Raw genomic sequence first — 21,464 nt, forward strand, 5'->3', positions numbered from 1 at the left:
TTACTGTCAGACTCTTCTCCAAAGTATAAGGGGGAGGAATTGTAATACAGTGCCTCAGTCTAAGTCTTAATCTTATTTTTGAGTTGGAACTCCACCCTTTGGGTAAATCTTTTTCCCAAGTACAGAATTTCACAAGTTTCTTAGATAAACCTATACCATTAGCCCAAACTGGTCTTATTGATGTGTTTTGTGTCATTCAAGCAAGAGTGTTGTGGTTTAATGCTGGCAGGCAGATAAGTACCATACAGCTGCTTTTTTGCTCTCCCCAGGTAGGATGGGAGAGAGAACTGGGAAGGTAAAAGTGGAAGAACTTATAGGTTGAGATAAGACAGCTTACTAAGTAAAGCAAAAGTCACACACACAAGCAAAACAAGGAATTCATTTGTTACTTCCCATTGGCAGGCAGGTGTTCAGACGCTTCCAGGAAAGCAGAGCTCATCGGCTTCTTGGGAAGACAAATGCCATCACTTCAACTACAACCCCCCCCCCTTCCTCCTTTGTTCCAGCTCTTATTACTGAGCATGATGTCATATGGTATAGAATATCTATTTTGTCAATCTGGGTCAGCTGTCCTTGCTGTGTCCCCTCTGCCATTCTGGTGCACCTCAGTCTTCTTGCTAGCAGGGCAGCATAAGAAGCAGAAAAGTCCTTGGCTCTGTGTAAGCACTGCTCTTCAACAACTGAAAATATTGGTGTGTTATCACCACTATTTTTATTGGAAATCCAAAACACAGCATTGTGTGAGCCTCTATGGAGAAAATTAACTCCATCCTAGCCAAAATCATGATACAGCACTTTAAAACACTTCAGTAACCTTATGTAAAAGGCTCTACAGCTTTAACCTTGCTATTTTACAGCTCTAAGGAGTATCAGTTAAGGACAGATTAGCTTCTGAAATGCACACAGGATATGTGGTCATTCATTATTCAGTTTCTTTGAGAAATACCTAGAAAATGTTTAATGCAGAAACTCACTATCAGGCAGGAATTATTACGTAAGTGCTTGTGGATTTTAACCATATTTATGCAAATGCTTTACAGGAACAAAGAAAATTCATCACCCTTAGAATCAAATCAAATACGAGGTAAAGATAAAGTGAAAAAGAGGAAGATAGCTGAAACCTCTAATGTTATAACAGAAACACTGCCATCTGCAGAATCGGAGCCTATTGAAATTGAGGTTGAGATTGCTGAAGGGACAATTGAAATGGAAGATGATAGCGTCAAGACACTTGAAGAAGTAGCTTTTGCAGAGCAATCCATAAAGTGCATACAGACAACGGGTACATCAGATGAATCTGCTTTGGCTCTTTTGGCAGATATTACCAGCAAGTATCGTCAGGGAGAACGAAAATGCCAGATACAAGAAGAAGGTGACAGTGCAACTGATCCCTTATGCAAACAGGTAGAAGGTATTGAAATTGTGGAACTTCAGCTATCACACGTGAACAATTTATTCCATTGTGAGAAATGTAACTGTTCATTTAAATTGTTTTACCATTTTAAGGAACACATGAAAACACATTCTACTGAGAGTTACAAGTGTGATATATGCAATAAAAGGTACCTACGAGAGAGTGCTTTGAAACAGCACCTCACCTGTTACCACGTTGATGAAGGTGGTGCCAGCAAGAAGCAAAGACCTGGCAAAAAAATACATATATGCCAGTACTGTGAAAAACAGTTTGACCACTTTGGACATTTTAAAGAGCACCTCCGGAAGCACACAGGTAAGAGTACTACTATAGGCATGTACATGTGGCTTTGAATCTAGCACTTTGAATTTCTGCATGTTTTGGGGAAGTAGAGAATATGCTGAAGAGAACACGCAAGTCCCAAATGCTTGAAATACTTGGCTTCTAGTTACAACTAAAATCATAGAATCTTGGTGTTGATTCTATGCTGATTTTTTTTTTTTCCCATTGATATAAACTGTGAGGAATCGAGTGGTTTTTTTTGTTTGTTTGTTTGTTTTTTTAAGTGGTTAAAAATAGGCACCTAAAACCAGAAAATCCTAATGAAGCTTCTCTCAAGTGTGTTAAACTTTTTTTTTTCTTTTTTTTTTTTAAATACTTTGTAAGGCATGTTTACTTCTTAAAAAGTGCCAAACTGAGTAGCTACTTTTATTTTCGCAGCTGTGATTTTGTCAGGGTGAAATACCACCCCTATCCTTGCTCTTAACATCTCATCTCATTATTTGATTTTGTTTGTTAACTAACACAACAAAGTATTTCTATTGACTATAGTAGACTTTTGTTATCCAGTTTTCATAAAGGCAGATTTTACAATAGTGTCTTCTGAGTACAAAATTACTTGTGCTCCTTTCTTATAATGTGGGAGGTTAACATGCTACTTCATCTCATTGAAATGTCTTTACTGTCTGTACAGATACTTAGTGTTATATAGATAACTCTTTGAATGTAAAATATATGGTCCTGATCCTTCCATATGTTTTTATTTAATATGTCAGTCATGAGTCATCAGTAAGAATTTAATGGAGGGTAGCATCCCTCTTCTTTCTGACATTCAAGTAACAAGTGCAGAAGTAATAGACACCTTATTAATTTTGGTAATTCTTCTTGATGTAGGAGTTTGATATCAGCAAAAGCTGTTCTCTTGTTTCAAGAAAATAAATTAGGAAGGGTAACCTTGGAGCTTCTTTCTCACACACTTCTACAGTGCCTTAAGAATCCTCTGAATCTCTTAAGAAACTATAAAAAAAAAAAAAAAAGTTGTCTTGCATGTCATGTGCCCATGAACACACTAACAAAGTCATCTCCAGAATTTATAAACAGGAAGATTTTTTGCATGATGTAATGATTCTTTATTTACTGCATGAGAATCAATGTGAATTTGCTTGCCAATTGTAGGTAACTCACAGGACAGAAATTCTGCCAGGTTTAATGTATATCCTTTGAAGTCAATAGCTCTAATTTGTCTTGCACAAGAAGAGCAATTTCCTCATACAGAAGTCAATCTTAGAAGGAAGCTATTGCTCTCGATATGCTTGTCTAATCCTGGTATTTTGCAAAGCCTATATCCCCTAGCAGAAAGAGACACTGGACAGCTTTGATTTCCTCTGATTTTACTGGGAATTTTGACTGCTAAATATTTCTCAAATTTATTTATTTATTTTAACTTTTATGGAGCATGAGTTTGCTCACATGAGTGAAGATGGAAGTGAGGGAGTTTTGATGTGCTCCAAGCAGCTAAACGTCTGAAAACTCTGTAAGTGAAGTGATTTGTATACGGATTATACAAACTTGTTAGGAAAAAAATAAGGCCTTTGCTATTTTTGCTATTGTGTGGTAAATCTAAAATATGTTTTTGCAGGAAGTGTACTTTAACATCTTCCATAGTTGTGAATAAGTGGACTCTGAATACCTTGAATAAATAATTGCAAAGAGTTTGTTTGATAAATGCCTACCTTTGGGGTACTTGTGGGGGGAAAAAATAAAAAGCTGGGTTTATTCTTTCTTTCTAAACACAAATAATGACGTGGTAGCTTTATAGTTAGGGATGTATTTCTTACACATTAGGCAAATAAAAATCAGTATTGTTAGACATTTCTTTGGGTTAACAATATTTATTTTGGACCATCTCTTTCCTGTGGCTACAGGATTACAAAGGACCAGCACAATATCAGACTGTCTTCTCTCAGAATTTCTGTCCTGTGATCCAGTCAAAAACCTCCCTCTTTAGAATATCTCAATTAGATGAGGTTAAACTTGCAGCTGAATCATACGCAGGAGAAGAGAAACAGGTTGTCATCTTTAGTAGAGGCGTTCAGCCCCCTGCTCATATTGCCAATGCCTCTCTCAAGGTAACGGCAGCCTGGCATGCTGTGCATGCATTCTGTCGCCCTTGTGAGATGTACAACTTGGGTCACAGTGCTGATTTGTGCTGTGCAAGAAGTCACGTGAGTTCTTTTGGCCCTTGGATATTGCTAGCATTATCATTAAATTGTCACTTTCAGTTACTTTTGTCAGAATCTGTTGAAGATTACTGAAGAATTTCAGTAAGAATAGAATAAATCTGTCCCTTACTGTGAAATAATCCTTATTTGGAATTCATCCTCTTTTGGAATTCATTAAGCAGTTTGTTTCAGTAGTTACATTGATGCCAGTACCTTCACAGATTAATTATCAGACTTTCAGAAGAAACATACTGTTCCTAATTTTTTGTACTTTAATTTCTTTGAATTTCATTGTGTATGTATGTGATTAAATTGGTAAACAGACACCAGTTGTACTTGGCTACTACTAGATGACAGTAATAACAATATACTACCTCAGATGAAAAAAAGAAAACAGGACCTATTTTCAGCCTTCCCTGCTGTTGTCCATAGCTGGCTTCCCAGTGGAAAATGTTCTTCTTTTTGGTACTACGTTTGAAAGAAAGTGACTAAATAGAAAGATTTTTTTATCTTGCTTGTGCTCATCTATGTCCTTCTGTGCTTTCTCTTTGCATTTTTTTAAAATGCTGATGGATTGTTACTTCATGGTCAGCAGGTCATTCTGTGCCAGCTTCTTTGTCTGGAGCTCAATTTCAGCTCTTTGAGCATGAGCTGTTTTTGTTCTTGAAAATAAAACTTTGTATTTTTTTTTAATACTTTCTGTAATGTGCAACTTTGTATAATTTCTAATGTTGAGTCTTTAAGTATAAATATTATCAGGTGAAAAGACTATATAGCTGCTATTTCATTAAGATATTTTGACAGGATAGCAATCTAACTTCCATAAAAAAATGAATGTACTTTAAACAGCACTAGCAATTATATTAGATTGTCATTTTCTAATTGAGAATTATGACTCCCCATTATTTTTTTTCCCTTTTAGTTACATAAATAAAGATTGCATGCAATGTCTTTCTCTTCTGTAGAATATTCGTTGGCCAAGTTTTTACAGCATATCTATCAATCTATGCAAAATGGAGAGAGGACAAAGGAAGAGCTGACAGAAAACCATTTTTTTATACACTTAAACCCCTGTGTTTGTCTTGATAGGTGAAAAACCATTTGAATGTCCAAACTGCCGCGAACGTTTTGCTAGGAATAGCACACTCAAATGTCACTTGACAGCCTGTCAGTCTGGAGCTGGAGCTAAAAAGGGAAGAAAGAAGCTATATGAATGTCAGGTGGGTAATGGAAGTTGCAGTCTGAGGTTAGATACCTCCTTCCTGTGTTGAGGGAATGAATACTACACAGGAAAGACAATAAGAGTGGGCTCATATCTCCAAGAACTACTATTAGTAAAATAAATATAAGGATCACATTCACCCCCAACATGCAGATAAATTATTTTGTCCAAGTAGTTCCATTTAAAACATGGAATTACTGATATGGATCTTCATAATACTTTCTGCTTTCTTTTCATGATGCACTGACCTAGGCCTTTCCCGCTTGTGAGCATGCTTCACTAAAGTCCAAATTACGAAGTACTATTTTATTTTCCTATTTTGTTATTCTTCTGTTTGATACCCAATATATTGACTTGATCTATAAAGTCTTTCTATCTTATGATGACAATCCATATCTTTTAAGCAAATATAAATGCTGTAGATAGACATAAGAAGTACTTGGTCACTATATGTAACTGAGGTTCAAAAAGCTGTTCAGAAGAAAGTTACTTAACTTTTAAGAATCAGCTTTTAAAAGCTAGATAATATGAGAACTAAGGTTGGCTGCAGCTTTTTTTTTTATTTGCCATTTTGCTGCTTCAGTTCTGCAACGGTCTCAAATACACTTCTCTCTCCACCCCCCACCCACCAAGGCTCTCATCCTATTCAGTTGACAGATAAGCTGTGATTTGAAGTTAATTTGGCTTGTGTAGTGAAGAAAACTGCTAGACATTGGTTTTATTTGTTTCAAAAGAGAACATTTTTTATTCACAGAAAGCAAATACTGCAGATGAATGATTAGCAATACGCAATTCATTCACACTTTAATTAGAAGTTTCACTGATTCTGTTGCATCATTTAGTTTTTATGCTAGTCTGAAGTTAATTTCTGTGAGCATACCTATGTTTTAAAGATGTTTGTTTTGAGCATGAGAACTACTGTTAACACAAAGTTATATCTAGTAGCATCAGACTGAATATACTGTTTTGTCTTTGCAACCCTTTGGTTTAATTGCATTGTGTCATAGCTTTCTCTTTCTAAATTGATACCATGTTCTCTTACAGATGTTGTAAATGTAGATTAGTGTTACTTCAGCCCGCAGCAGCAGCAGTAATTCCTGGATATTTTTTTCTTGATTTTTTTTTTTTTTTTTTTATCTTTAGAACTAAATTTGAATAGTATTCAATAAATAAAATCTTGGCTCACTGCAGAACGAGGAGAAAACAAAATTGTACTTGCTTGATGAGCACTTCTGTTGCTTTTCAGTGTATGTCTTGAGGACTGAACTAGGCTACATGTGACAAGAGTGGTAATTATGTGCTTGGACATTACTAATAGTTACTACCTTTATATATGACTAAGTAATTTTGTGTGTTTATAAGGTTAATATTTTAAACGCTTGTACAACATCTTTCTAAAGCATGAGTCTGGGCAGAAGAAAGCCTGGCACTAGCATCATAAACCTGTTTTGGCACTAGCATCATAAACCTGTTTTGGCACTAGCATCATAAACCTGTTTTGGCACTAGCATCATAAACCTGTTTTGGCACTAGCATCATAAACCTGTTTTGGCACTAGCATCATAAACCTGTTTTTAACAGACTTCAACAGTAAAATGGGGATATTCAGATCCATTACATGACCTGTTCCTTGAGTTAATTCCTGTCAGTTACTCCATCATCCTTCTGTGTTGTTGTCAAAAATTAAGAGGAGATGGAACACTGTTTCAAAAATACTTGCTGACAGTGAAGGAGTGTCGAAACACGTTCTTTGCTTCTTTCTGCAACTGAGAACAGTTCTGTTGAAAAAGACTCCTGAGTCTGTTTCTTTACTCCAAGTACGACTTTATCCCACTCTTCTCTCTCTGGCACCTTGTTTCTGCAGTGTTTCTGTGTATTATTTTCAGGCTACTCACCTCAGTCAGTGCCAGCTGAAGGGAAGAAATGAAAGTGTGCTCAAGTGCTTTGTGAAAATAGTGCCTGTGCAGCCTAGGCAGTACTTCTAGGTGGAGAAGACTTAAAGGGATGGAGTTTTTAAGAGATTTTTATCTACTGAGATTTTTTAGTAGCCGAATAGGAGAGTTTACTCTAGCTGGTTAAACCTCACATTGCTGTGAACAAAATAAAGATGATGAGGAAAAGGGGGCTAGTAGTACTACATCTAGAACTTCAGTAACAGGACAATTTGTATCATACTTCCATCATGCAATATTATTACACAAATACAGTTTTCTGCTCAAAATTCTAGTAACAGATGTTTATTGGGGCATGCTTCTGTATGTGAATTTCACATAAGGTTGAAATAAGAAAAATTTCAAAATCTGTACTGACTCATAAATTCAGTAAGTATCCTGTTTATGTATAAATAGAAGGGCTACAAAGCTGGTGAAGGGCTTGGAACACACATCCTATGAGGAGTGGCTGAGAGAATGGGGGTTGTTTAGTCTGGAGAAGAGGAAGCTCAGGGGAGACCTTATTGCTCTCTACAACTACCTGAAAGGCAGTTGTGGGGAGCTGGGGGTTGGTCTCTTCTCACAGGTAACTAGTGATACTAGTGATAGAACTAGAGGGAATGGCCTCAAGTTGTTCTAGGGGAGGTTTAGGTTGAAAATTCTGAGACATTTCTTCTCAGAAAGAGTGGTCAGGCGTTGGAACAGGTTGCCCAGGGAGGTGTTGGCATCACTGTCCCTGGGGTGTTCAAGGAAAGATTGGACCTGGTGCTTAGAGACATAGTTTAGTGGGTGACATTGGTGGTAGGGTGATGGTTGGACCAGATGATCTTGAAGGTTTCTTCCAACCTTAATGATTCTATGAAATGGCACGATTTCTTAAATAGTAATAACAGACGTTCTGTTCATCTGAATCATAGACTGGTTTGGGTTGGAAGGGACCTTAAAGATCATCTAATTCCATGGGCAGGGACACCTCCCACTAGACCAGGTTGCTCAAAGCCCCATCCAAACTGGTCTTGCCTCATCCCTGGAAGAGTTCATCCACAGCTTCTCTGGGCAATCAGTTCCAGTGCCTCACCAACCTCATAGTAAAGAATTTCCTCCTAATATCTGATCTAAATCTACCCTCTTTTAGTTTAAAACCATTAACCCTTGTCCTATCGCTACACTGCCTTTTAAAGAGACCCTCCCCAGCTTTCTTGTAGGCTCCCTTTAGGTACTGGAAGGTTGCTATAAGGTCTCCCTAGAGCCTTCTCTTCTCCAGGCTGAACAACCCCAACTCCCTCAGCCTGTCTTCGTAGGAGAAATGTTCCAGACCTCTGATCAACCTTATGTTGGGGGGCCCCAGAGTTGAATGTAGTACTCCAGGTAGGGTCTCATGAGAGCAGAGTAGAGGGGGAGAATTACCTCCCTCATCCTGCTGGTCATGGTTCTTTTGACACAGCCCGGGATGTGGTTCACTTTCTGGGCTGCAAGCTCACATTGCTGATTCATGTTGAGCTTCTCGTTAATTAACACCCCCAAGTCCTTCTCCTCAGAGCTGCTCTCAGTCCATCCTCCCTTCAGCCTGTATTTGTGCTTGGGATTGCCCTAACCCAGATGCAGGACCTTGTACTTGGCCTTTTTGAACTTCGTGAGGTTTGCACAGGCCCCCCTCTCAAGCCTGTCCAGGTACCTCTGCATGGCATTCCTTCCCTCCAGCCTGTCTACTGCACATGACACCACAGAGCTTGGTGTCATCAACCAATGTGCTGAGGGTGCACTCAATCCCACTGTCCATGTCAGTGTCAAAGATGGTAAGGAGCACTGGCCCCAATATCGACCCCTAAGGAACACTGCTCTTTACTGATCTCCACTTGGATGTCGAGCAGTTGATCACAACTCTTTGAGCGTGACCATTCAGCCAATTCCTTATCCACTGAGTGGCCTATTCACATGAAATCTACGTCTCTCCAATTTGAGAGAAGGATATCAAGTGGGATGGTGTCAAATGCTTTGCACAAGTCCAGGTAGGTGATGTCAGTTGCTCTTCCCCTATACACCAACACTGTAACCCCATCGTAGAAAGCCACCAGATTTGTCAGGTGCGATCTGCCCTTACTGAAGTTATGTTAGCCGTCACTGATAACCTTATTTTCCATGCTTTAGCATAGTTCCTAGGAGTATCTGCTCCATAATCTTGCTAGGCACAGAGGTGAGACTGACTGGCCCGTAGTTCCCTGGGTCTTCCTTTTTTCCCTTTTTAAAAATGTGACTTCACCGGACTGCCATAATTTCTCAAATATGATGGACAGTAGCTTAGTACCTGTGAGAGAGGTCATTCTCCACCTCTATCTGCTGGTCACGCATCTTTTCATAGAGTCACTTAGGTTGGAAAAAACTTCCAAGATCATGAAGTCCAACCATTAATGTAGCACTGCCAATACTACCACTAAACCATGTCCCTAAGCACCACATCTACGTGTCTTTTAAATACCTCCAGGGGTGGTGACTCAACTTCCCTGGACAGACTGTTTCAATGCCTCACAACCCTTTCGGTGAAGAAATTTTTCCTAATATCCAACCTAAACCTCCCCTGGCACAACTTAAGGCCATTTGCTCTTCTCCTGTTGCTTGTTGCTTAGGAGAAGAGACCAACCCCCACCCTGCTATAACCTCCTTTGAGGTAGTTATAGAGACATCTCCCTGAGCCTCCTTTTCTCTAGGCTAAATAACCCCAGCTTCCTTGCCTGCTCCTCATAAAACTTGTTCTCTAGACCCTTCACCAGCTTTGTTAACATTCTATGGACAAACTATAGCACCTCAATGTCCTTGTAGTGAGGGGCCCAAAACTGAACGCAGTACTTAAGGTGTGTTCTCACTAGAGGTTTTCACAGAATCACAGAATTGAAGGGGTTGGAAGGGACCTCGAAAGATCATCGGGTCCAACCCCCTTGCCAAACAGGTTCCTTGGAGCAGGCAGCCCAGGTAGGTGTCCAGATGGGCCTTAAATATCTCCAGAGAAGGAGACTCCACGACGTCCCTGGGCAGCCTGTTCCAATGCTCCGTCACCCTCAACGTGAAGTTCTTTCGTGTGTTGGTGCAGAACTTCCTGTGCTCTATCTTGTGACCATTACTCCTTGTGCTGTCCCTGCAAACCGCTGAGAAGAGGTTGGCCAAATCCCGATGTCTCCCACACCTCAGGTATTTATACACATTGATGAGATCCCCTCTCAGTCTTTTCTCCAGGCTGAACAGACCCAGGTCTCTCAGCCTTTCCTCATAAGGAAGATGCTCCAGGCCCCGTATCATCTTTGTGGCCCTCCACTGGACTCTTTCCAGGAGATCCCTGTCTTTCTTGTACCGGGGAGCCCAGGACTGGACACAGTACTCCAGGTGAGGCCTGACCTCAGGCCAGAGTAGGGGGGGAGGATCACCTCCCTTGACCTGCTGGCCACATTCTTTTTAATGCATGCCAGGATGCCGTTGGCCCTCTTGGCCATGAGGGCACAGTGCTGGCTCATGGTCAACCTGTCGTCCACCAGAACCCCCAGGTCCTTCTCCTCAGAGCTCCTCTCCAGCAGATCGTCCCCCAGCCTGTACTGATACGTGTGGTTGTTCCTTCCCAGGTGCAGGACTCTACACTTGCTCTTATTAAACCTCATTTGGTTTCTTCCTGCCCATCTCTCCAGCCTGTCCAGGTCTTGCTGAAAGGCAGTACAGCCTTCTGGCTTGTCATCCACTCCTCCCAGCTTTGTGTCATCGGCATACTTGCTGAGGGCAGACACTATTCCCTCATCAAGGTCGTCAATAAAGATGTTGAACAAGATTGGACACAACACTGACCCCTGGGGAACACCGCTAGTCACAGGTCTCCAGCCGGATTCTGCACCGCCGATCGCCACCCTCTGAGCTCAGCCACTCAGCCAGTTCTCAACCCACCTTACTGTCCACTCCTCTATCCCACACTTTCTCAGCTTTGCTATCAGGATGTCATGGGAGACAGTATCGAAAGCCTTGCTAAAGTCAAAGTAGATGACATCCACTGCTTTCCCCTCATCTACCCAGCTGGTGATGCCATCATAGAAGGCAACGAGGTTGGTCGAGCACGACTTCCCCTGGGTGAATCCATGCTGACTACTCCTCATAACCTTCTTCTCTTCCAATTGCTTGGAGATGGCATCCAGAACAAGCTGTTCCAACACCTTTCCAGGGACAGAGGTGAGACTGACTGGCCCGTAGTTTCCTGGATCCTCCTTCTTGCCCTTCTTAAAGACCGGAGTGACATTGGCTATCCTCCAGTCTTCAGGCACCTCTCCTGTTCTCCAGGACCTTTCAAAGACGATAGAGAGCGGTTCGGCGATCACCTCTGCCAACTCCCTCAGCACACGTGGATGCATCCCTTCGGGACCCATGGATTTGTGTGCGTTGAGCCCACTCAGATGCTCCCGAACCACTCCCTCATCAACCACGGGGGAGACCTCCATTTCCCAGACTCTTTCTCCTCCCTCCAGGGTCCAGGAGTCCCAGGGTGGGAGGGGGGGGAGTCCTTGAAGCAAAGACTGAAGCAAAGAAGGCATTTAGTATCTCCGCCTTCTCAGTATCTCCCATTACCAGGACACCCCCCTCGTTCAGCAGGGGACCCACATTATCCCTAGTCTTCCTTTTACTGTTTACATACTTAAAAAAAAAAAAAAAAAAAAAAACCTTATTATTATCTTTTATCTCTTTTGCAAGCCTCATCTCTAGGTGGGCTTTAGCCTTCCTTGTCGCATCCCTGCAGGCCCTGACAACACTTCTATACTCCTCCCAAGAGGACAGGCCCTTTTTCCACATTTCATAGACCATCCTCTTCCTTTTGATCTTATTTATGAGCTCCTTGGTCATCCATGCGGGTTTCCTGCCCCCCTTCCCCGATTTCCTACTCTTAGTGATGCACCGATCCTGAGCTTGGAAGAAATGCTGTTTAAGTACTGCCCAGCTCTCACATGCACCCTTGCCTTCTAGCAACCTAGCCCATGAGATACTCCCAAGCAGGTCCCGGAAGAGGTCAAAGTTGGCTCTCCAAAAGTCCAGGGCTGCAATCCTGTTTTTAGCCTTACTTCTTCCACCAAGTTCCGTCTTGAACTCCACCACCTCATAGTCACTGTATCCCAGGCTGCCCCTGACCTTCACATCCCTAACAAGCCCATCCCCGTTGGTAAGGACAAGGTCCAGGAGCACCCCCCTCCCCGTCGGCTCCTCCACCACCAGCATCAGAAAATTGTCTTCAGTGCATTGTAGGAACCGTTTGGCCTGTGCGTGCCTGGCCGAGTTGCTTGTTTTGATGCAACCCAGGATATGGTTGACTTTCTGGGCTGCAAGCCCACGTTACCAGCTCATGTTGAGTTTTTCATCCATCAACGTCCCCAAGTTCCCACAGGGCTGCTCTCTATCTACTCATCACCCAGCCTGTATTCATGTTTAGGATTGCCCCAATCCAAGTGCAGGACACTGCGCTGACTTCTGAGCTTTTACCTCTAACATGTTTGTTTTGTTGTTGGTGGTTTGTTTTGTTTTTAATTTAAGTAGCAAGAAGCTACACTATGTGAAGCCGTGGTCTTAAATAGACACTATGCTTTGTCATGTTTCTGTTGGCACTGTTTAACATAATGTATCTTTTGTTTCAGGTTTGTAACAGCGTGTTTAGCAGTTGGGATCAATTTAAAGATCACTTGGTAACACACACTGGTGACAAACCCAACCACTGTACCTTATGTGATTTGTGGTTTATGCAAGGCAGTGAGCTTAGAAGGCATCTCAAAGACATGCATGATATTTCAGAACAACTAGTGACAGAAGAGGTTCTTCCAGTGGAAGCTGTGGACATTGAACCAGTAACATCAATGACTATAATAGAACAGGTGGAACAAGTCCACGTCCTACCAGTAATTCAGGTACAAGTGGATCCTGCACAGGTAACTGTGGAACAGATGCACCAGGATCTCATACAGGACAATCGAGTGAAAGGCATGCAGATGGATGAACTGCAAGAACAGGTGCAAATTAGTTACTTGGAAGTTGAGCACATTCAGACTGAACAAGGTGCTGAAGTTCATGCGGAGGAGTTGCATGTTGAGCATGTAAATCAAATACAGATGGAAGAAGTACGGGCAGAACTTATAGATGGAACAAACCTTGAACAAGTAGAATATGAAAGTGTTGATCAAGGAGAAGCAGAAAAAAGGAAACCCAGTCACATAGATGATGTAGATAAGGAAGATCATGAACAAGCTGAAGACAATTAGTGGACACTGAATGAAAAGGTGGATGACTAGGACAATCAACCACACTGTGCAGGTTTACAAATGAAATGCCAAATTATATTTGTTAACTTTTACATTGGCTTTTGAACCATCAGTGGTCATCTTTCCGATGTTATTTCCTTAGAAATACGGACAAGTGGACCAAAGTTAGTTTTCTTTGTGTACAACTAAATTTCTCTCATATGTGAAAAATAACTCACTTATGTAATAACACAGAGCAAACTACCGTAGAGATGGACAGCTTTGTGAAGATTTTGATAATCCTCACAAATCATTGTTATACCATCCTTGGGTATATGTAAGAGTAACCTCTTTTCTTCTTGCCATAGAAGCAAACTCTTGTTACAGATTTGCAGAGTGTCTGTGGCAGAAGAATTAGTAAAATCTGGTGGGTTCTAATATAAATGACCAATGGAGTACCTGTGAGTTTTCTGGGCAGGCTGTTTGCCATCCAACTGCAGTGTTGTATCTAACAGCAGTCCCTGCATTTCTTTAATCTGAGAAGCTTTATATCAAGCTGGAACTTCTGAACTTTCAGTATGGGAGAAAAACATTTTTGCTGGAGGTCTCGGAGCACAAAAATCCTGTGCCTTTTCAACACTGACTGGTTAAATTTCCACAAAGGTCCTAGTGTGTTCAAGAACCTAGTTCAGTAAAAGGCAATGTAAGTAATGTTATAATGCTTTATATTTTTGCTTAAAGTTAATTGTCAACTACTGATTTTTTTTTTGCATTAAATTTAGAATGAGGAAGGTTGAGGGAGGAAACATTCCATATAGAGGTAATAGGACATTCTAAAAGGAACACATTAAAATAGGAAAAGCTCAGTAGAATCTGTGCTAAACATGAGCTGGAAGAAAGCTATCAGCATACTCTTTTATAAATCTTCATTTTTGAAAATGAATGTGTTTAAACAAATTGAGAAGACTCATTTCTATGGTATCAGGTTCCTGTTTTTTTGAAATTAAATTCTGACACTTGACAAAAAAGATGACACGCTAAAAATAGAAGTAAAAGTATGAGTGCTAAACTGTGGATTAAAAGTAGGAGTAAATATTTTAATCGATATTAGACAATAAGGCAATGCCAACCATGAAATGTTCATTATTTGCTTCATCCAATAAACTAGGAACAAATGAGTGACTGGCAATTACAGTGCCAGATCCCAGTGTTAAGAGTCAATCTCATTTTAACGAGATAAATAGTTCATTACTGTGAAGTTTGTTTAGAAAATATTGGTCTGGCTCTGTGTTCAGCCATGCTAAGGACTTCTAATTCTCAATTATTACCTTGAGATTAGAGTCATTCCATACTTATGAAAAACTTTCTTTTCAAAGCCTTAACTGAAGGGAGGAATTCTTGCAAGGAAGTTCCCTAATGCACTTAGTAATCCTGTAGATCTTAGTTAAAATCAAGCTTTTCTATTCAGTCTTCTCCTAAGGTATAAATATTTCCTCAAATCTGTGCTTCTGTTTAGTCTCATTCAAAACAATTCTTGTGTTTCATCTTACCCTTTGAGAAATTGTTGCAAAACAAACATGGATCTCAATTAAAATTTTTAACAATGTGATTAATGTAACTTGCATTCTTTTTTAATGACGTGTTGTGTTTCCCGAGATTCAAGTAGTATGTGATGTAATTCTGTGCTAAGGGAAGAATGTGGCCCAATGTTAATCATGCAAGTGAAAGTTGGTAATTGTATTTATAGTTGGCTTTTGATAAGAAGCCCAGTTTTTGATAACATGCAGGGAACATATTATCTCTGCCTTCACTGGAGAAAGGAGAAGGATGCTGACTGTATTGCTCCTCCTCTACACAGGATAAAAGCAGTCTCAGATCCTAACTGTGATTTGTACCCATAGAGTTCCTTTCCCAGGTGTTGAGCAAGGCAGAGTTTGCCTTTCAGTGCCTGTCTGTGTGAGTGGAGGCTATGCTGAGTTAAGGGTTTGGGTTCAACATGGGGGAAGGCCTTAGGGACAGGGTGAAAGGCTTTCTTCAAGCAATAACTCCACTGGAAAGTTTTTCCCTTTGCAAATCCAAATTCCCTACCTATAATTCCCTTCCCAAATGTCTGAAGCCCAAATTGATCCTACCTCATGTTCAGTCCAGTGGAAGCCCCCATGTCTCCATGCTGCAACTGATACTGGCGGGGGGGGGGGAGAGAGTTTTTGGGAATCAGAAGTTGTGGCTGCTCTCTGTAGTGGTCTCTTTGCTACGGTCTTTCTACCCCAAACGTCTGTATAGACACACAGACCTCTCCAAACTACCTAGCACCATAGGTGTTCTTCCCTATAAATACGTATATACTGTTGATCCTCAGAGACCTGTATTGTTCTATTGCTTGCAACAGGGCAGCATACAGCAGCACTTGATGCTTGCAGTCTGCAGTATGTCTTGGCGTATAGAGTCAATAGTTGAATTTATGCAGAATGAAACTAATCAGATAAAGCAATGGGGTTTAGGCAGTGAGAAATGGAAAAGACGGAATGAACAGAAACACGTGAGGTTGTGGAGAATAGACTTGTTAGTGTGACTGATGAGCACCAGCTTTGGGCAAAGGGGAGTTGAACAGCTTGTTCTCGTTTATCTCTTATACAAACTTTGTGGATGGAAGTCCTTAAGATTGCTATGAGTCTTGTGTTGGTGGGACAGCCCTGTTTTGGAGGCAGAACAGAATCTTGAGAATACACGGTGCCCAAGTGAAACCTTTTGCTACGTTATGTGTAAAATGAATATTAAGTTCGCACCCCTGAATATGATAATGAGCTTAAAGAAGTAGATGCTAAACATATGCAACTATAGTACTCAACTCTTCATCCGAATCATGCAAAATGTCACCCCAGGGAGGGAGCAGATAAGGTTAGGATATAAAAGACTGTTAGGAGTCAGTGTTAAAAATAGGGGAAGAAGAAAGAAAAAAAAAAAAAAAAGAGAAGTAGAAAGAGAAGATGAATTTAGTGAGGAAAAAAAAAAAAAAAGAGCTGGGGGGGAGAAAGAAGAAATTGGAAAACTAAAAGAGGCTGTGCCCTTTCTCCTCCACCAAAACAGGGACGTCTTGGTAAGCTCTGTGCCTTCACCATTTGGTGAGAAATACCTGGGATAGTATTCTGCTAGCACTATTATCATATATCAGTGCTATTGCAGTAAGTGTGTTTATCAACAGCAATTCCAAATCTGTTATATCTGTCACCTTATTAAATATGTTCAACTTTGTGAAACTGTCTCAGTGAAAGACCTTGGCAGGGCTTTGAAACAGCCAAGCACTGGACTCTGAAAAGTCCCTTTTTTAATGAGGCAGAAATGTGTTTTGTTATAAAATGTGAGCATTAAATTCAGACTGAGGTTACGGGTAGACTTCAGGATTTATATGTGATACTCATGAAAAGCCAAAAACTATTTCTGAAAGTAGGGCAAGGAAGGGAAAGGGAGCTGATCAACAGTTTGAGAGCTGCTGAATTATTCAGACAATATAAGAAATGATTGGTTGCTTTTTTGGAAAACAGTTTCCTTGAGCTAAAGAAAGTTTAATCTGCAGACTTATGAGGATGAAATCAGATGTCATTCTTGTGCAAAACAGTCACTAGAGGAGGATCTTGCAGCCTCTGCTTTTGTTTGTGAATCTGCAGTAGAACTTTTACCTAGCTAATGGTGCGGGATATGGTACTGTCACAGAGATTCTGTAATTGATTATTATATCAAATGATTTTTTATATTACATTTATAATAGATGTTTAATTTGGTTGCTTATTTTTAAGGATTGAAGCATCTCCTCAACAGGGACTATCATATGAAAATGTAATATGCAGTTGGAACTTTGTTGTTGCTAACAGCTTTGTTCTTAGAGTTGTGTTTGCTGCTATATGTACAAATATTTTGTAACTTTGGAGCTACACTTTTTTTGTAGCAATTGTTTTTGTCAACCAGTTGTCAGCTCAGGCAGTTCTCACAGACAATGGAACCTTTTTCTGATTCACCAGCTCAAATTGTGAGAATTACGTTGTGTTTTTGCAGTGGAAAACTCCAATAACCTTGCACGTTCAAAAGTGATTGTGCAGGCATAACAGTGGGGAGTATGTTAAGCACATAAGAGGAAGGTCCCACTGTCCCAAAATAAGGAGGATAGCTAAGAAAAACAAGACAAGCAATGTCAAATCAGTAAAAACAAAAATCACGGTCTCTCTAGTCACGAGAGAAGAAGGAAAAAAATGTAAAGGAGAAATTAATGGTTGGTCAAATATAATTGTACATATACGGTATAGTAATAAGTATTGAATAGGTTGTGAACCTGTAGTACTCAGCCAATGAGGAAATTGGAGGAATCAAGCATTGGTAATAGGGGATATAAGGTTATAATACACTTCTGCTCTGTGCTTCTGCTTGCAGGATGCCCACCATTGCAATTGAGAATAAAAATGCTACTTTAAAGCCTCTGACACCATCTCCCACCGCATCCTTGCAGCTAAACTGGGGAAGTGCAGTCTGGACGATTGGGTAGTGAGGTGGACTGTAAACTGGCTGAAGAGAAGAAGCCAGAGGGTTGTGGTTAATGGGATGGAGTGGAGTTGGAGTCCTGTATCTAGTGGAGTCCCTCAAGGGTCAGTACTGGGACCGGTGTTGGTCAATACATTCATCAGTGACTTGGATGAGGGAATGGAGTGCATCATCAGCAAGTTCGCTGACGACACTAAACTGGGAGGAGTGGATGACATGCTGGAAGGCTGTGCTGCCATCCAGCGGGACCTCGACAGGTTGGAGAATTGTGCAGGGAGAAACTTAATGAAATATACCAAGGGCAAGTGTAGAGACCTGCATCTGGGCAAGAACAACCCCAGACATCAGTATAAGTTGGGGACTGCCCTGCTGGAGAGCAGTGGAGAGGGACCTGGGAGTCCTGGTGGACAGCTGGGTGACCGTGAGCCAGCACTGTGCCCTTGTGGCCAAGAAGGCCAATGGCATCCTGGGGTGTATCAGAAGGGGTGTGTTTAGTAGGTCGAGAGAGGTTCCCCCCCCCTCTACTCTGCCCTGGTGAGACCACATCTGGAATATTGCATCCAGTTCTGGGCCCCTCAGTTCAAGAAGGACAGGGAACTGCTTGAGAGAGTCCATCTCAGAGCCATAAGGATGATTAAGGGAGTGGAGCATCTCTTACGAGGAAAGGCTTGAGGGATCTGGGTCTTTTTTAGCTTGGAGAAGATTGACGGGTGACCTTATTAATGTTTATAAATATGTAAAGGGTGAGTGTCAGGAGGATGGAGCCAAGCTCTTCTCAGTGACATCTAATGATAGGACAAGGCGCAATGGGTGCAAGGTGAAACATAGGACGTTTCACTTAAATATGAGACAAAACTTTTTTACAGTGAGGGTGACAGAACACTGGAACAGGCTTCCCAGGGGGGTTGTGGGTTGTCTCCTTCTCTGGAGGCATTCAAAATGTGCCTAGACGTGTCGAGGGAGGTGTGAGATATGTTTATCTGATTCGTGTCAGTATGGAACAATGCTAGGGCCGCATGGTATGATGAATGTGACCTTCTGTCTTACATACCCTTGTATAAGCACAAGTCTAAGAAAAACAGAGTGGTTAATGTATATAGTTCTTGTATCTTGCAAAGGAATGTTTTAGCAAGTCGTGTCAATAGAGAGCTTGTATTTGTAGGCTTTTCCTTGAAGTCTCTGATATCTGGGGGGTTTCAGAATAACTGCTAACTATTATGACTATTGCATGGGACACTATGCAAGTCTCTGATATCTGGCCAGGAGATTAAGGAGATGGGGAGAGCTGAAGAACAACTAAAAGACAAAGCTTGCAGGGGACGTTGCACAAGTCTCTGACATAGAGCCAAGTTGGACAAAGGAGAAGGACAAGAGGGAGGAAGACTATGAGCCTTCAGCACGAGAGACCCCCAGAGACCCCCAGAGAGACAACCAGAGACTGATACGCATGCTCCAGTAGGAGGGTTTGGATTCCGGAAACTAATTATAATAACCCTGTTTTTTTTAGAAGTAGTAATGAATATGTATTAGCTTAGGAGCATAAAAAACAGCTGCTTGATGTAACTGGTGTGCGTCTTGGTGGAGCAGAGACTCCTGGCGCACTGTACTGGGTCTGGCTGGAATGTTAACTTTCCCGGCAGCAGCCCATTCAGTGCCGTACTCTGTACTTGTAGCTGGAACAGCAGTGTTATCACACCAGTGTTGTGTCTACTGCTGAGCAGCAGTGGCACAGCATTGGGCCTTTCTCTAACCCTCCTAGGGGGTGGGCAAAAAAGTGAGGAGAGAAACATCACTAGGGCAGCTGACCTAAACCAATCAAAGGGATATTCCATACCATGTGGTGTCACACTCAGCAATAAAAGGTGGAAACAGGAAGAAGAGGGGAGGGGTGGGCTCTCGTTGAGAAGACGTCGGTCCTCCTCTCGAACACCGGCTGCGTGCGTTGAGGCCTTGCTTCAAGGACGTGGTCAATCATCGCTCATTTGTGGGAAGTAGAGAGTAATTTCTTTCCTCTGCACTTCCATATAGCTTTCATTTATTTTGTTTGTTTGTTTTCCTCCCTTTTTCCCCTTTCCCTTTTATTTCCCCTTAGTTAAATTGTTTAGTTCATGGTAGTCTTTATTTAATTATTATAATTATTTCCCTTTAATTAAATTATCCTTATCTCAACCCGTGAGTTGTTCTTTGCTTTACTTCTCCCCCTCCTTATCTAAAGGAGGGGGAGTGAGAGAGCGGTTGTGGGGTTTAACTGCTCAGCACGGTAAAACCACCACAGTCCTTTTTGGCGCCCAACGTGGGGCTCGAAGGGTTGAGATAACAATAGAATTGATTAAACGCATACAACTAACACACTTGCTTGCTAGTAACCATGTTCCTTGCCCTGTTAATAATAATGGCTTTGTTCATATGTCATGCAATTCGTGTCATATTCTCCTTTCTCCTATATATCCGATCCGACAAAGTGCTACAATCTGTGTTCACTTTTTTTAATTCGTTGTGCTGCCAAGCACTGACCTTGGTTTTACTCTGGAATTCAGGCTCTGCGCTGTTATCATTTGGGTCCCATGGAAACTATCTTTCAGAGAATATTCAGAACTACACTGCCTTCCTTTTCTCATCTGGACACCAGTTTATTAATAATATCAGGAATGGTACCTTTTCCTTCTTTCACAGTGGGCTAATTACAACAGTTTGGGAATATTTTGAAGATCCATCTGTAACCCATGTATTGCTATTTCTAATTCTGAATAACAGGTTTCATTTTCTCTCTAAGATTAGTCGATTGTTTAGAAAACTTATTTGGGAATCTGTCCCGAAACAGTCTCGTGGTGAGTGGCACGGTGTGTGGGATGATGTTAGCAGATACCTGTCACGAGTGTCTCCTCCAATAGTTTTGAACTTCACCCCTGAGCAAGTGCTAAATCCTAAAAACTTGGTAGAATGTTTGAGAGTTGTATGTCCTGATCCTGATAATGCCGGAGAACGACAGCTTGCAGCATTGTGCTGGGTCCTGGTTTATTCCTATCAAACACTGTTTAACATCATCCAGCAACTTGAAGAGAGGGAGGAAGTCTCTGAATCTGATGACCAAGTAACACATGCTGTGGCTGACCCAGAGGACCAACCAACTATGGTATCAGTCGCCCCCATAGTCAAGTCAAAACAATGGAAACGGAGGTCAGCTCGTTTAGTAAGGGAAGAAGGCTCTCCTAAGAAGGAGGGAGAAGGGGAATTGGCAGGCACCTCTAAAGCAGAGCCGTCACAAAAACAGCAGGAAGACGAGACGGAAATCATAAAGGAATCAGAAATCACTCGATCCTTATCCCTGAGTGAGATGCGAGAAATACGAAAGGATTATGGTCGACGCCCAGGTGAACACATCCTCACTTGGCTGCTCTGATGCTGGGATGCTGGGGCCAGTAGCCTACAATTAGAAGGCAATGAAGCCAAGCAGCTGGGATCCCTCTCTAGAGAAAGGGTAATCGACAAAGTAATCGGGAGAGGAGCACAGGCCCTCAGCCTCTGGAGACGACTCCTGGCAGCTATCAAAGAAAGATATCCCCATAAGGAAGATATTGTATATCACATAGGCAAGTGGACCACTGTGGATAAAGGTCTCCA

General features: G+C 41.5%; 1 protein-coding gene and 1 long non-coding RNA gene across 7 annotated transcripts in view; one reads left to right on the forward strand and one right to left on the reverse strand.

The window, feature by feature from the left end:
- The window catches only part of LOC311426291 (zinc finger protein 131-like), a 29,009-nt gene extending 14,087 nt beyond the window's left edge, over nucleotides 1–14,922 (forward strand). For 2 of the 4 annotated variants that reach the window (XM_084502592.1, XM_084502593.1), the window contains exons 5-7: nucleotides 1,041–1,729; nucleotides 5,005–5,135; nucleotides 12,717–14,922. In XM_084502592.1, the coding sequence (XP_084358718.1) occupies nucleotides 1,041–1,729; nucleotides 5,005–5,135; nucleotides 12,717–13,334 (1,438 nt within the window). In that variant the 3' untranslated portion in view covers nucleotides 13,335–14,922. Of the gene's footprint in view, nucleotides 1–1,040; nucleotides 1,730–5,004; nucleotides 5,136–10,284; nucleotides 11,106–12,716 lie in introns of those variants that run through there. The other 2 variants (XM_084502594.1, XM_084502595.1) reach the window with 2 other exon arrangements.
- LOC311426372 overlaps nucleotides 1–21,464 on the reverse strand; it is a 265,382-nt gene that overhangs the window by 82,617 nt on the left and 161,301 nt on the right. The window lies entirely within an intron of this gene.

The sequence above is a fragment of the Aythya ferina genome (genome assembly GCF_964211825.1).
Source record: "Aythya ferina genome assembly, chromosome: W".
Taxonomy (NCBI): domain Eukaryota; kingdom Metazoa; phylum Chordata; class Aves; order Anseriformes; family Anatidae; genus Aythya; species Aythya ferina.